This window comes from Hyperolius riggenbachi, chromosome 12 (genome assembly GCF_040937935.1).
Source record: "Hyperolius riggenbachi isolate aHypRig1 chromosome 12, aHypRig1.pri, whole genome shotgun sequence".
Classification (NCBI taxonomy): Eukaryota; Metazoa; Chordata; class Amphibia; order Anura; family Hyperoliidae; genus Hyperolius; species Hyperolius riggenbachi.
In genome coordinates this window covers 73,852,069-73,864,708 of record NC_090657.1, presented here as the reverse complement: position 1 = coordinate 73,864,708, position 12,640 = coordinate 73,852,069, and the positions used below count along the sequence as shown (strand labels likewise).

General features: G+C 47.3%; 1 protein-coding gene across 3 annotated transcripts in view; it reads right to left on the bottom strand.

Annotated features, from left to right (window-relative positions):
* The window catches only part of NECAB3 (N-terminal EF-hand calcium binding protein 3), a 125,423-nt gene that overhangs the window by 72,308 nt on the left and 40,475 nt on the right, over window positions 1-12,640 (bottom strand). For all 3 annotated transcript variants that reach the window (XM_068262685.1, XM_068262686.1, XM_068262687.1), the window contains exons 4-5: window positions 4,550-4,575; window positions 1,836-1,933 (exon numbers count right to left, since the gene is read on the bottom strand). In XM_068262685.1, coding sequence (XP_068118786.1) covers window positions 1,836-1,933; window positions 4,550-4,575 — 124 coding nt within the window. The remainder of the gene's footprint in view (window positions 1-1,835; window positions 1,934-4,549; window positions 4,576-12,640) is intronic.

Here is a 12,640-nt window from a genome sequence, read left to right as displayed (position 1 = left end):
CTGAACCTCCTTCAGGCCAACTGAGATGATATCACCACACTGACCCTCCTTCAGGCCCACTGAGATGATGTCACCACACTGACCGTCCTTCAGGCCCACTGAGATGATGTCACCAGACTGACCCTCCTTCAGGCCCACTGAGATAATGTCACCACACTGACCCTCCTTCAGGCCTACTGAGATGATGTCACCACACTGACCGTCCTTCAGGCCCACTGAGATGATGTCACCAGACTGACCCTCCTTCAGGCCCACTGAGATAATGTCACCACACTGACCCTCCTTCAGGCCTACTGAGATGATGTCACCACACTGACCGTCCTTCAGGCCCACTGAGATGATGTCACCAGACTGACCCTCCTTCAGGCCCACTGAGATAATGTCACCACACTGACCCTCCTTCAGGCCTACTGAGATGATGTCACCACACTGACCGTCCTTCAGGCCCACTGAAATAATGTCACCAGACTAACCCTCCTTTAGGCCCAGTACTGACCCTGCATTATAGTGTTGAAGTAGACCTGAAACAATGAAATTAACCTTATTGCTAACATACATGCAACATTTAGCTGGTGAATGTGAGGGATGTTTGGGGTAAATTGGGCCCTGGGCAAGGTGAGGCCGCTTATGCTTTAGTACAAAAGTTGTTGTGGACTCTGCAATCCCCTGACTTGATAAGCCCTAAGGAGGCCCTTGGCAGTTACCCTGTTCACTCTTTTTAAAGCAGCCCTGATTAGAGAGTTCATAACAGGTTCCAGTGTACATTGTAGTAGCCCTAATCCACCCCATCATACATTCCATGGTGAAGATGGCCTGGAATTTGGAGTATGAGATCATAAGCCTTAGAGAAATAACATGGGGTGCACACAAGGGAATTTAGGCCACTGGAGATCAATCAAATACACTAAAGCTCCCTGTCCATGTGCATGTTGTGCTGCGGTGGTCAGGTGTATCTGTGTGCAATCACAATACTGGGAAAGCCACAGCAGTCGATTCGCCGGGCAAGAGTCATGTGAGAATAATGTGTTCCTAACAAGTTGAGGTCATGTAACTGATGGAAGGATGCCAATTAAATTTCCACATAGTGTTGACTTAAACATTTAGCAGCAGCATGGTTGGTTTGGGTGCAGAGCTGGATCATCCACCAGGCAACCTATGCAGGTGCCTGAGGCCTAGTGAGTATCGAGGGGCCCACCAGCCATCTTCTCTGACCTCTCTCCACTTCAGGTTACCAAAAAGACCACAAGGGAGCCCAAGATCTACTACCTTGCTTAGGGAACCATTGCATCTTAATCCATCTCTGTTTGGGTACAGGGCATGCAGTATTTGGAATAACACTCTAGCACTCTCTAAACAGTGCCTTTGGCAGTGCACTGCCAGTTGTTGGTGCTCGCCACTAATCAACTGTCGATTGCCCAACCCTAATCTCCTAACCTATCCCCCTAATGTAAAATTCCCAAACCCATGCCTAATCCTAACCACCCACCAACATAAATTGCTTCTTGATGTCTGACACTAACCCCCTCCCCTGAGCATAAACTCCTTAACCCATTTCTGACACTCTCCTGACACCTAAACCTAATATGCCCACAATGTTAACTCCTCCCTTTTGACCCTAATATAGTCATAGTCCTCCTGCTTTTAGCTTTTTGGCTCCTCCCCATCCAGCATGCCTTTATGAAAATCTGTCCTGCACCTGCAGGGAGTACATTTGTTACTTTTGCTAGAGGCAATTCTAGAAGCGACAACAGCAAACAGGTACCAGAAATAGAATAATTCACAATAACATACACTGTACTGCAATACTTTCAGAGTGCTGGTAAACAAGGTCTTACCGTTTTAGTTTTATCCATAGCTGTCAGTATGGTCACATTCAGGTTCTGCAGGGCGGAGAGGACATGCTTGTACTCTCCCAAATATTCTGAGAAGTAATCTGAAAAGTGGAGATTGAGGATCAATAAAAGTCCAAAGGTGGATGTGCTATTTTGTGCATGTCCATAAATGTGCAGCAACGATCATCAAGACTTATACAGACTATATCATAAGTAGATTCATTTGTTAGCTCAAAGTCAGCGAATGATACAGCATGTGTACAGACTATGTGTGAATTTACATCTAGTGTGTGTACAGACCTTAAAGTGACCCTGAGATGTGGACACATCAGTAAAATATACATACCTGGGCCTTCCTCCGGCCTGATCACTCCCACGGCATCCTCTTCTGACTCCCTGCTCTTCCACAATTGGTCCCTGAAAGTCCTCCGGTCCGGGGCCAACTGCTCTTGCGTGACATGGACGCACGCGCTCCCGCGCTTTACCGTCGCCTGGAGAGTTCTGCACTTGCGTGAGATGAGGGAGTGCGTCCGGCTGGACTCCGCATTCGCTGACTAGCCCCGACTGGAGAATCTTTCGGGGCCAGATGCGGGTGAAGGAGAACGTGATTGAGGGCGCCAGGCCGAAGCAATCAGAAATTTTTCAGTGATTTTTCAGAATTGCAATTCCAGTTCCATTCAATACAATGAATAGAAATCTCAATGTGTTTGTGTATTTTTGTTGGCAACCATGCTGTACGATTCCGGTGTAAATCACAACGCATGGATACGGACATCAGAGTGCCTTTTATGTCGCATCGCATTGCCACAATTCGCAGCCAAAAAAGTGAGCATGGGGAAGCGGCCTTCAAGGAAAGGGAATTTACATCATGTTTGGGTTTTGGGGTGTGGTAGAATCCAACTTCGTACCTAGAGTGGAGCAGCCCCTGTGAACATAGTTTGGCCCAGAGCTGTAAGGGGACCCCATCTACTAACCTTCCCTTCCTCCGGTACAGGACACTATACTTCAGACCAGTGTTTTTGTGGCTTCACTTGTTATGGGTGTGACGATGGCCACACTTGTTTTATGTCTCTTGCAAGATGGTCCCCCAGGCTGTGAAGGGCAACAAGGGGAGGCAAGGGAAGGGGGGGAGGGTGAACATTGCGGGGGCCCATCAAAGTGAATTGTAGTTACACCACTGCTAGAATCATATGCCACTAAGCTACTGGCATCAAAATGCAATGTGCAGTATCAGAAGGCCGGTGACAGCGGCACTACAAGTCTACATGCCCCACTAGCTATGTTATGCTGACCCCAGGCTGATTTTGCTGGTAGGCCAGGCGACTCTGTATTCCCAGACCAGCAATACACATGGACTATCACCACATGCTATAGAGCCAGCCATGTACATGGATAAATCTAGTTTCATTTAGTGTCTGTCATCAATAGGTCTCTGCTCCTGGGAGACGGGTTAAATCGAATCACACGCTTCATTAAATCATCATTCCACAGGAGAAGAGTTGTAGAATGAGGTGTATAATGGAAATCCGCTGCAAGACACATTAAAAGATCAGCATCTTGAAAGTGGCTACAAAGAGACAGCCGGAGGCAGCGGAGGGGTACGCAGAACACAGCTATAAGCAATGATTAAACCTGCAAATGAGAATCCCATGGGCAGGGGGGGTTCTGGGGAACGAGGATGGGGGGGAAGAGTGAGAAACTAATAACAGATTTATATACTTATATTTTACTCACTTAATTATGGAATATGACTGTTGCAGCTCAGCACTGACCTGTGGTCACAATGTACCCAGCGCCATGCTGTTGCTGCATTCACCCTACACACCGGGGTAAGAGGTGCCCAGTTATAGATAAAATTAGATTAAAATCAACTAAAATTGAAAAGTAGAGGTGGCTTCGCTCAATTGTGAAAATTTCACATAAATATGAATTGTAATGAGCACAGGAAATGCGTTTCGTGGGTCTACACCCGCTTCCTCAGGCCAAATACAATGCCTACCATGAAAGAGAAACATGGAAATCGATAGCCCACTATAGTGTAGTATTTCAGATCAATTGGATAAAGTTGAGTAATGAGTTATACTCACAAGTATGGGTTACCATTAGGAAACCACTTGATAGGCAGTAGGGAAACGTAAACCCATCCCCTCGGGGAAGTTAAGATGTCGCTCTCCGTAGAACTAGGAAATTGGGGAACAAACCTCTGATGCAAGGTGGGCCCAATGTATCACAAGTAGGTAAATGGAGGCACAGATCAGATTAAAACAAAGTTAAAATTAATAAAACTAGGGGAAGTAGCACTTACCTCCCCCTTAAAGAATCAGTATGAGATTTATTAGCAAAAATTATTTAATTGTATACTACAAAAATGCAACGCGTTTTAGTAGGACCAAGCACACTTCTTCAGGCAATAAAACGGGAGCAGATGTTCCTCCCACTAGCACGAGGAGGACTTCTGGTCCAGGGTCCCCAGTGAAGTCACAATCTCTGCATCCCCTATTGCTATGCCACCGCCCATCTACCTGCAGTTAGTGAGCAACCAGCCAATCAGCATTCAGATCTGCTGCTTAGATTAAAAAGTCCTCCCTTTTTTTACTCACGTCACAAATGTTCATGTCTATATCTGCAATGATATTTATCATATAATAATAACACAAATTTGATATAATCAAAACATTTTAAGCTGAAAACACATCATTTCATTAGCATCAACTTACCGCAAATCCGCTCTGTGTCCATATTACTGTAAGAAAAAAAGCACAAGAAATGTTTATTATTATTTATTGGATTTATATAGCAGCAATATATTAGGCAGCGCAGGACAATAAATAAGTAGAGATGGCCCGAACGGTTGTAACGTGTACTTGTTCGCGCGAACAACGCAAGTTCGCGTCGAATCGCGAACTTTATGCAAGTTCGACCCGCCCTCTATTTACTACATCATTGGGCTAAACTTTGACCCTCTACATCACAGTCAGCAGACACATGGCAGCTCCTGCCCCCCCCCCCCCCCCCTATAAAAGGCAGCAGCGTCGGCCATTTTCTCACTCTGTCTGCTGTGATATTAGTGAGAGAAGAGAGAGACATTGGAGAGATAGGGAAAGCAATAGTTAGGAGGTCTGTTAGCTTGCTCCTTGCTGATACTTGTTGTTGAAAAGCACCCCAAAACAGCTCATGTTTTTGTGATGTGTTTTTTTTTGTGTGTGTGGCCCACTGACACTGCATATACGGCCCTGTCTGCCACAGCTGGCCCTTGCTAATTGCTATACTGCGCCAGGCCCAGCACATTCAGTGCCTAGTGTGACTGCTGCACATTGTATTATAATACCAGTCACTGCATACCTTTCACTGCATCTGTATGACAGCAAGCTGTTTTATATACCAGTCCATGCATACCTTTTCACTGCACCTGTTTGACCGCACGCTGTTTTATATACCAGTCACTGCATACCTTTCACTGCATCTGTGTGACCGCACGCTGTTTTATATACCAGTCACTGCATACCTTTCACTGCATCTGTGTGACCGCACACTGTTTTATATACCAGTCACTGCATACCTTTCACTGCATCTGTGTGACTGCATGCTGTTTTATATACCCTTGTCAGGCCCAGCACATTCAGTGCCTAGTGTGACTGCTGCACATTGTATTATAATACCAGTCACTGCATACCTTTTCACTGCACCTGTGTGACCGCACTCTGTTTTATATACCAGTCACTGCATCCATTTTCACTGCATCTGTGTGACTGCACATCCTTATACCAGCAGTCACTGCATACCTTTCACTGCATCTGTGTGACCGCACGCTGTTTTATATGCCAGCAGTCAGTGCATCCATTTTTACTGCACCTGTGTGACTGCACATTGTTATACCAGCAGTCAATGCATACCTTTTCCCTGCACCTGTGTGACTGCTGCACATTGTATTATAATACCAGTCACTGCATACCTTTCACTGCATCGGTGTGACTGCACATTGTTATACCAGCAGTCACTACAACCTTTCACTGCACCTGTGTGACTGCACATTGTTATACCAGCAGTCACTGCAACCTTTTCACTGCACCTGTGTGACTGCACATTGTTATAACAGCAGTCACTGCCTACCTTTTCCCTGCACCTGTGTGACTGCTGCACATTGTATTATAATACCAGTCACTGCATACCTTTCACTGCATCGGTGTGACTGCACACTGTTCTATATACCAGTCACTACATACCTTTCACTGCACCTGTGTGACTACACATTGTATTATACCAGCAGTCACTGCATACCTTCCACTGCACCTGTGTGACTGCACATTGTATTATACCAGCAGTCAGCCAGGCCACAATTATTTTTCTAAAAAGGTGATACATAAACTGTACCATGATGTTAAAAGGCAAGTGGTGTCATCTCTGGCACACAGCATTGGGCCAAGGGTCCCTCTGACCACAGATGCCTGGTCTTCAAAGCAAGGTCAGGGCAGGTACATTACTTATACAGCACAACGGGCCCTTCCTTGGATGTGTGGTGGTAGCCGTTTCTCAGGCTCCCACTCCGGACCGGAATTGAACCCTGATTCCCTGGCCATTACCCATGATCACTATGGTGCAGAAAGTACCAAAGAGAGTTGCTCACACAGTTGAATGAATGGCAGACTTGCCCTCCATAACAGATTCCTGTTAAAGAGAACCTGTAACAAAAAAATGTTCCCCTGAGGGGTACTCACCTTAGGAGGGGGAAGCCTCAGGGTCCCAATGAGGCTTCCCACTCCCCTGTTGCTGCAGGCAATCCAGCGCTGGCTCCCCCGAAGTGTCCCGGAATCCTCCCTTGACAAGCCTGACAAGCACTGATTTATTTATCTTTCCTGGCTCCAGCGGGGGCGCTATTGCGGCTCTCCACATGGAGATAGGTGAAAATAGCTGATCTCCGTCGGGTCCACTCTACTGTGCAGGCACAGGAGACTTGTGCCTGCGCAGTACAACAGGCCAACAGCGATCGGCTATTTCCACCTATCCCTGAGCAGAGAGCCGATACTGCGCCTGCGCTAGAGCCGGGAAGTTAAATATTTACATCCCCGCTGTTCAGGGAGCTTTATCTCTGCCGCTGTGGGACTGAGGAGGACGGGGGAAGCCTCAATAGGATCTGGAGGCTTCCCCCACCCCAGGTGAGTACCCCCTAGGGGAGGTTTTTCTCATTACAGGGTTTCTTTAAAGGATTTCAAGTGTACTCATCATTATACAGGGAAAGAGTCCTGTATTGTTATTTTTCGTCACTACCTCCCCGAGTCGGGACTTGCGTGCCGTGCCTGATGCCTTCCTTGGATGTGTGGTTGTAGCCGTTTTTCACTCCAGGCCGGAATCGAACCCTGATTCCCCGGCCGTACCCTTTCTTTAACAATGGTAGAGAAAGAACCATTGACAGTCTGAGCAGCGATGAACCCCTGGCCAGCTGGGTGCGCAGGCTTGACCTGTGGCCAGTACTGTCACAAATTGGAATTCAACGTCTGGCCTGCCCTGCCTCAAGTGTCCTACAACGCAGCTGGAGGCATTGTCAGTGAGAAGAGAAGTCACCTAGGTCAAAAAAAGTGTTCAGTACCTCACCTTTATTAAAATGAATGAGGCATGGATCCCAGAAGACTGCCTGCCCGAAGACTAAGTCAGTCCCCACACACCCAGCATCTCTGCCGGCACGCCATGTGAGTGTGACTGCCTGCCCGAAGACTAAGTCAGTCCCCACTCCCCACATAGCATCTTTGCCTGCCTGCCAGCCACTGCTGCCTGCTCCATGACTAAGTCAGTCCCCACATGGCATCTCTGCCTGCAGGCCGCTTGACTGCCTTCAATCTCCGCCGATCTCCACCCCTCTCTCAGTGAAAGAAGACTGAGAGGGGCGGGAAGAGGCAGAGGTCGGCGGAGAGTGACTAGAGAGGAGGCAGAGCTACAGCGCACAGCTCTGCCTCTACCAGGGAGGGAGATCTGCGAGTCCTGGAACATTGTTGGGCTATTTCTTAGGCATCAATAACTCATTTTGCCATGGGAATGCGGCAAATCTGCTTGGAATTTGCTGCTGAAGCTGGCTGAATAATACACTAAGGTAAAAAAAGAAACTTCAGTGTCTTTTTAACCTGCATGTGTAAAACGGCCCTCAAATACACAACATGTGTAGCGAATGTGTTTTTGGAAAATTTAAATCAACACAATACTAAACAAGTGTGTACACTACCGTACTGTATTATTTTTATCAGTGTTTAGAGTGCATTTCATGATTTTTAAATGAAAGCATGACTTAAATATCACGATGGAGTTTTATTTCAGCTTCAGGTTGAGATATATTCTGAAGGCATCTTTAAAGCATGGATTACACTTTGAATGAGATTTTATAATTGCGGTGTTCATCTGCAATTAAAATGTGTTCAGAATTAAGTTTGCAGCACAGGTTGTTTTTAGAAGCAGGCTGTCTATAAGCCGCTGCTCGCAGTCAGTGTCTGATAAAATCTGTGCTTTTACTTTCCCTGGAGATGGAATGTTGTTATGGAATTACTTCGACCAGTAGTTCTCCCACTATGAGGACAAAGGGAGAAAGAGGCGCACAAGGGTGATAAGAGACCCCCAAGGGTGTGATAAAAACTATGTTACAAAATAAAAGAAAAAATGAGATGGCTTACCTCAAATTCAGGTAATAAATTAATCTTAATATGCACTGGCAATGCATTTCGTGGGTCTGTACCCACTTCCTCAGGCCGAATAAAGTGCCAAATGGGTGCTGTGAGACAAGTTCAAGGCACCTTTCCATTCTTCTGGTAGCCAGTGCAGTGAGCGAAGGATCGGTGTAATGTGACAGTGGCGAGGCTGGTTTGTTAGCAATCTGGCAGCAGCATTCTGCACTAATTGCAGGTGATGCAGGTCCTTTTTGGGGAGGCCAGCATAAAGGGCATTGCAGTAGTCCAGCCGTGATGTGATGAAGGCGTGAACTACGGTTGGAAAATCCTCTGGGGGAATCAGATGTTTAATCTTTGCAATGTTCTTTAGATAAAAGTAGGAAGATTTAACTACAGATGAAATTTGGTTTCTGAAACTCAATTCCCCATCGATTAGTACGCCAAGGCTGCGCACAAGGTTGGAGCTGTATATGTCTGAATTCCCAATCCTGATCGGTGTTGCTTTAGGATAGAGCTGTTTTGATGCCGAGCGCTGGCTTTGGACAAAAGGGACCTCAGTTTTGTCAGCATTCAGTTTCAACCAGTTATCATTCATCCATGCCTGTAGCTCAGCTAAGCAAGCGTTTATTTTTGGAGTAGGGTCTGATCCACCAGGTTTGAAGGACAGGTATAGCTGTGTGTCATCGGCGTAGCAGTGGTACGTCAGGCCATGTCGTTGGATAAGTGTACCGAGTGGCAACATGTAGATTGCAAACAGCAGAGGGGATAGGATTGATCCTTGTGGCACTCTAAATTGCAGAGGTGCAGGTTTGGACATTATAGGTCCTAGGAATACTCTCTGTGTTCTGTCAGTCAGGAATGATCTGAACCACTGGAGGACTGATCCACTGATGCCACAGTACTCCTGCAGTCTGTTAAGCAGGATTTCATGGTCAACTGTATCAAAAGCCGCTGAGAGATCCAACGCTGTGTATGCGGCTAATAGAAGAGAGGCGGAAGATGGATGGACACCGCGACACAGGACAGGTAATGTATAAACTCACATTATAGAACATTTACACATTACATGCATGCATACATACAAATTGCGGGAACAGCGCCGGGGGTTTCATAGTGATTGTTGCTCGTCCCGATATCACTCGCCGTTAGCGGCACGCACCCAATCTAGCAAGCTGGCCCAACATCTTGTAGCATGTCCGACCGATTAATTGCCGAAATTGGTCGCATCATTGATTGGGCAAGCACTTGGCGGCACCGATTTTCATCCAATTCAATTCTAATAATCGATTCGGGTGGTCGATCGGCCGCCAAGTTGCCTGATGTATAGCCACTTTGAAGGTGGCCATACATCAGGCGACTTGGCGGCCGATCGACCATCCAGTTCGATTATTATAATCGAATTGGATGAAAATCGGTGCCGCCAAGTGCATGCCCAACCGACAAAGCGACCAATTTCGGAACGAATATTGGTCGCATGGTTGATTTCGCATGCCGCAAGGTGTCGGGCCGAAGTTGGTTGGTCGGGTGTGCGGCGGTACAGCGGCAATTTACGGAACGAGCGAGGAGATGACAAAACACCCGCTGCTACCGCTGCAATGTATAAATGTGCCCCCCCATGTGTGCATTTATACGTTACCTGTCCTGTAGCAGCCTCCGCGCGGTGTCCGTAACCTCCAGGTGTCTCTCCATACACGTTATTGGTGCATAGTGTCTGACATTGGTGCATAGTGTCTGACATCATGCGCCAGTAGCATGTACAGATAGCCGCCCGGAGGATTAAGGACACCATGCGGTGGCTGCTACAGGACAGGTAACGTATAAATGCACACAGGGTACAGGGGACGGGGGGAGCACATTATATATTGGGGCAGTGGCGGTGCGGACCTGAAGATTTCATGCTGAAATCGGACGGGAATCGGCCTGTAGTATATGGGCAGAATCAAAAACTACAGTATTTTTCGGAATATAAGATGCTCTGGAATATAAGACGCACCTAGGTTTAGAGAGCAAAAATCAGGGTAGAAAAATGTATATAGTATATACTAAACCTGGTGCGTCCATGTTCCAGGAGCGTCTTGTACATGTTCTCCCCCATTGTCCTCCTGTGTCCACTATGTGTCCCTTCCTGCCAACCTGTGTGGTTCTCCTGCCCCATGTGTCCCCTCCTGTCTTGTGTGTGTCCTCTAGCCCCCCTGTGTGGTCCTCCAGTCCCCTTGTGTCCAATCCTGTCCCCCTGTGTGTGTACGTGTCCCCTCCTGCCCCCCCGTGTGTGTTTCCATGTCCCCTTCACCCCCCGTGTGGTCCTACAGTCCCTGTGTCTCCTCCTGTCCTCCTATGTGTGTCTGTGCCTCCTCCTGTGTGTGTCCTCTCCTGCCCCCCATGTGGTCCTCTACTCCGGTCCCCATCCTGTCCTCTATCCATGCCTCTCCCATGTCATGTCTCCGCTCCCCCTTTTAACAATTATGGCAGAGCAACGCACCTTCCTATGGGTTCCAGTGCTGTGGGGTCTGCTTTGAGGTCCTCTACCTCCAGCATGTCAGTGCTACACCTGTAAAAGAAAAGAAAAGTTAGCGGCAGAGCGGCTCACCTACCCAGCGGCGGCGATCTGCAGACATGTTGCATATCACGCCTAAAGACTTTTGGTCGTGATAAGCATTGCACTAAGTAGGTTAGCACTGCTTTAAGGGAAAAACTCGCGCAAAGTCCGGTGCGTCGCATAGGGTTTAATGGCGTTGCGCGTGTAAACTTTGCGCACGTAAAACAACTTTCTGCACGAGTTTATTTTATCAAGCCTAAACTGAGTTTAGGTGTGATAATGGGCTTTTCACCAGCGTGCTAACAGTTAGCACGGCTTTGTGAATCAAGCCCATTGAGTCATGACTCATTGAATCATTAACAGGAACCGTCACTAGGGGAAGCCGCGCGGTACACGAGATGTCTGCAGATCTCCGCCGCTGGGTAGGTGAGCTGTTCTGCCGCTAACTTTTCTTTTACAGGTGTAGCGCTGACATGCTGGAGGTAGAGGACCTCACAGCTATGGAATCCATAGGAAGGTGAGTTGCTTTGCCGTAATTGTTGCCAAGGGGGAGCGGAGACATGCTGGGGGCAGGCGGACCACACAGGTGGACAAGGCAGGGAGTCCCCGACGATGCGGCGGATCGGAGGTTTGTATCAGCGGGCGTCCTGAAGTCGGGGATTCCCTGCCTTTGGAATATAAGACGCAGGAACATTTTCTCCCCATTTTTGGAGGGAGAAAAAGTGTGTCTTATAGTCCGAAAAATACAGTAATTTATCTCTAATCAGATTTGATTAGAGATAAATTTGTCTCTTTGTCGAATCTGCCCATAATCGTCAGGTCTATAGGCACCTTTAGTCTTCTAAGGGCTTCCAATGATAAGATCCACCTATTCTATTGTCTGGTGATCAAAGAGCAAGTGGATGGAAATTCTTGCGCTGCTTGAACAGGGGGACCAGCGGATGAACAACTGTGAATCACACTCTAGCTGCTCCTCCATGCTTGGCTGTGCAGCAGGCTTGAAAAGAAGAAACAAAAGAGTTCTCCATAGTGTAACAGCGCTTGCCTAACAAACCATCTTACGAAAGGGCAAAATCCTTGAAAAATAAAATAGTGAAGAGCAACAAAAGAGGGATACGCTAGCTTCCAATGGTCCCAGTCTAGCTTGGTCTACACACAATAAGCGCATTTGTAATGGGCTTTTTTAATCCATTAAATGTTATTACATTGTGTAGCGCTTCTCCCAGGGCCAGATTTACCATGAGGCACTGTAGGCAAGTGCCTACAAGCACCTGATGATGGAAAGGCTGCTCACTCCTCTTCCCGCGTGCCTCCCTCCCTCCTTCCCTATGTAGGGTCCCAAGCAGAGCCTAAATGAAAGCACTCGGCTCTTGGCATTCCACTAACGAGATCTTCCTTTAGTGAAGGGTACCACTAGCTACTTGATACTGGGGGTACCTCTGGCTACCTAATGCTAAGGGACACCTGTAACTATGATGGGCAGGGGAAGTAAGAGAGAAGTGACAGCTGGTGTTGTCAGTGACACATCAGAATGCATCCATCTGATTTTCTGAGAAGTAATCAGAGAGCTGACTAGACTACGGATATTAAAATGGTTTGAGATGATGGCTTTTGAAGGATGAAAA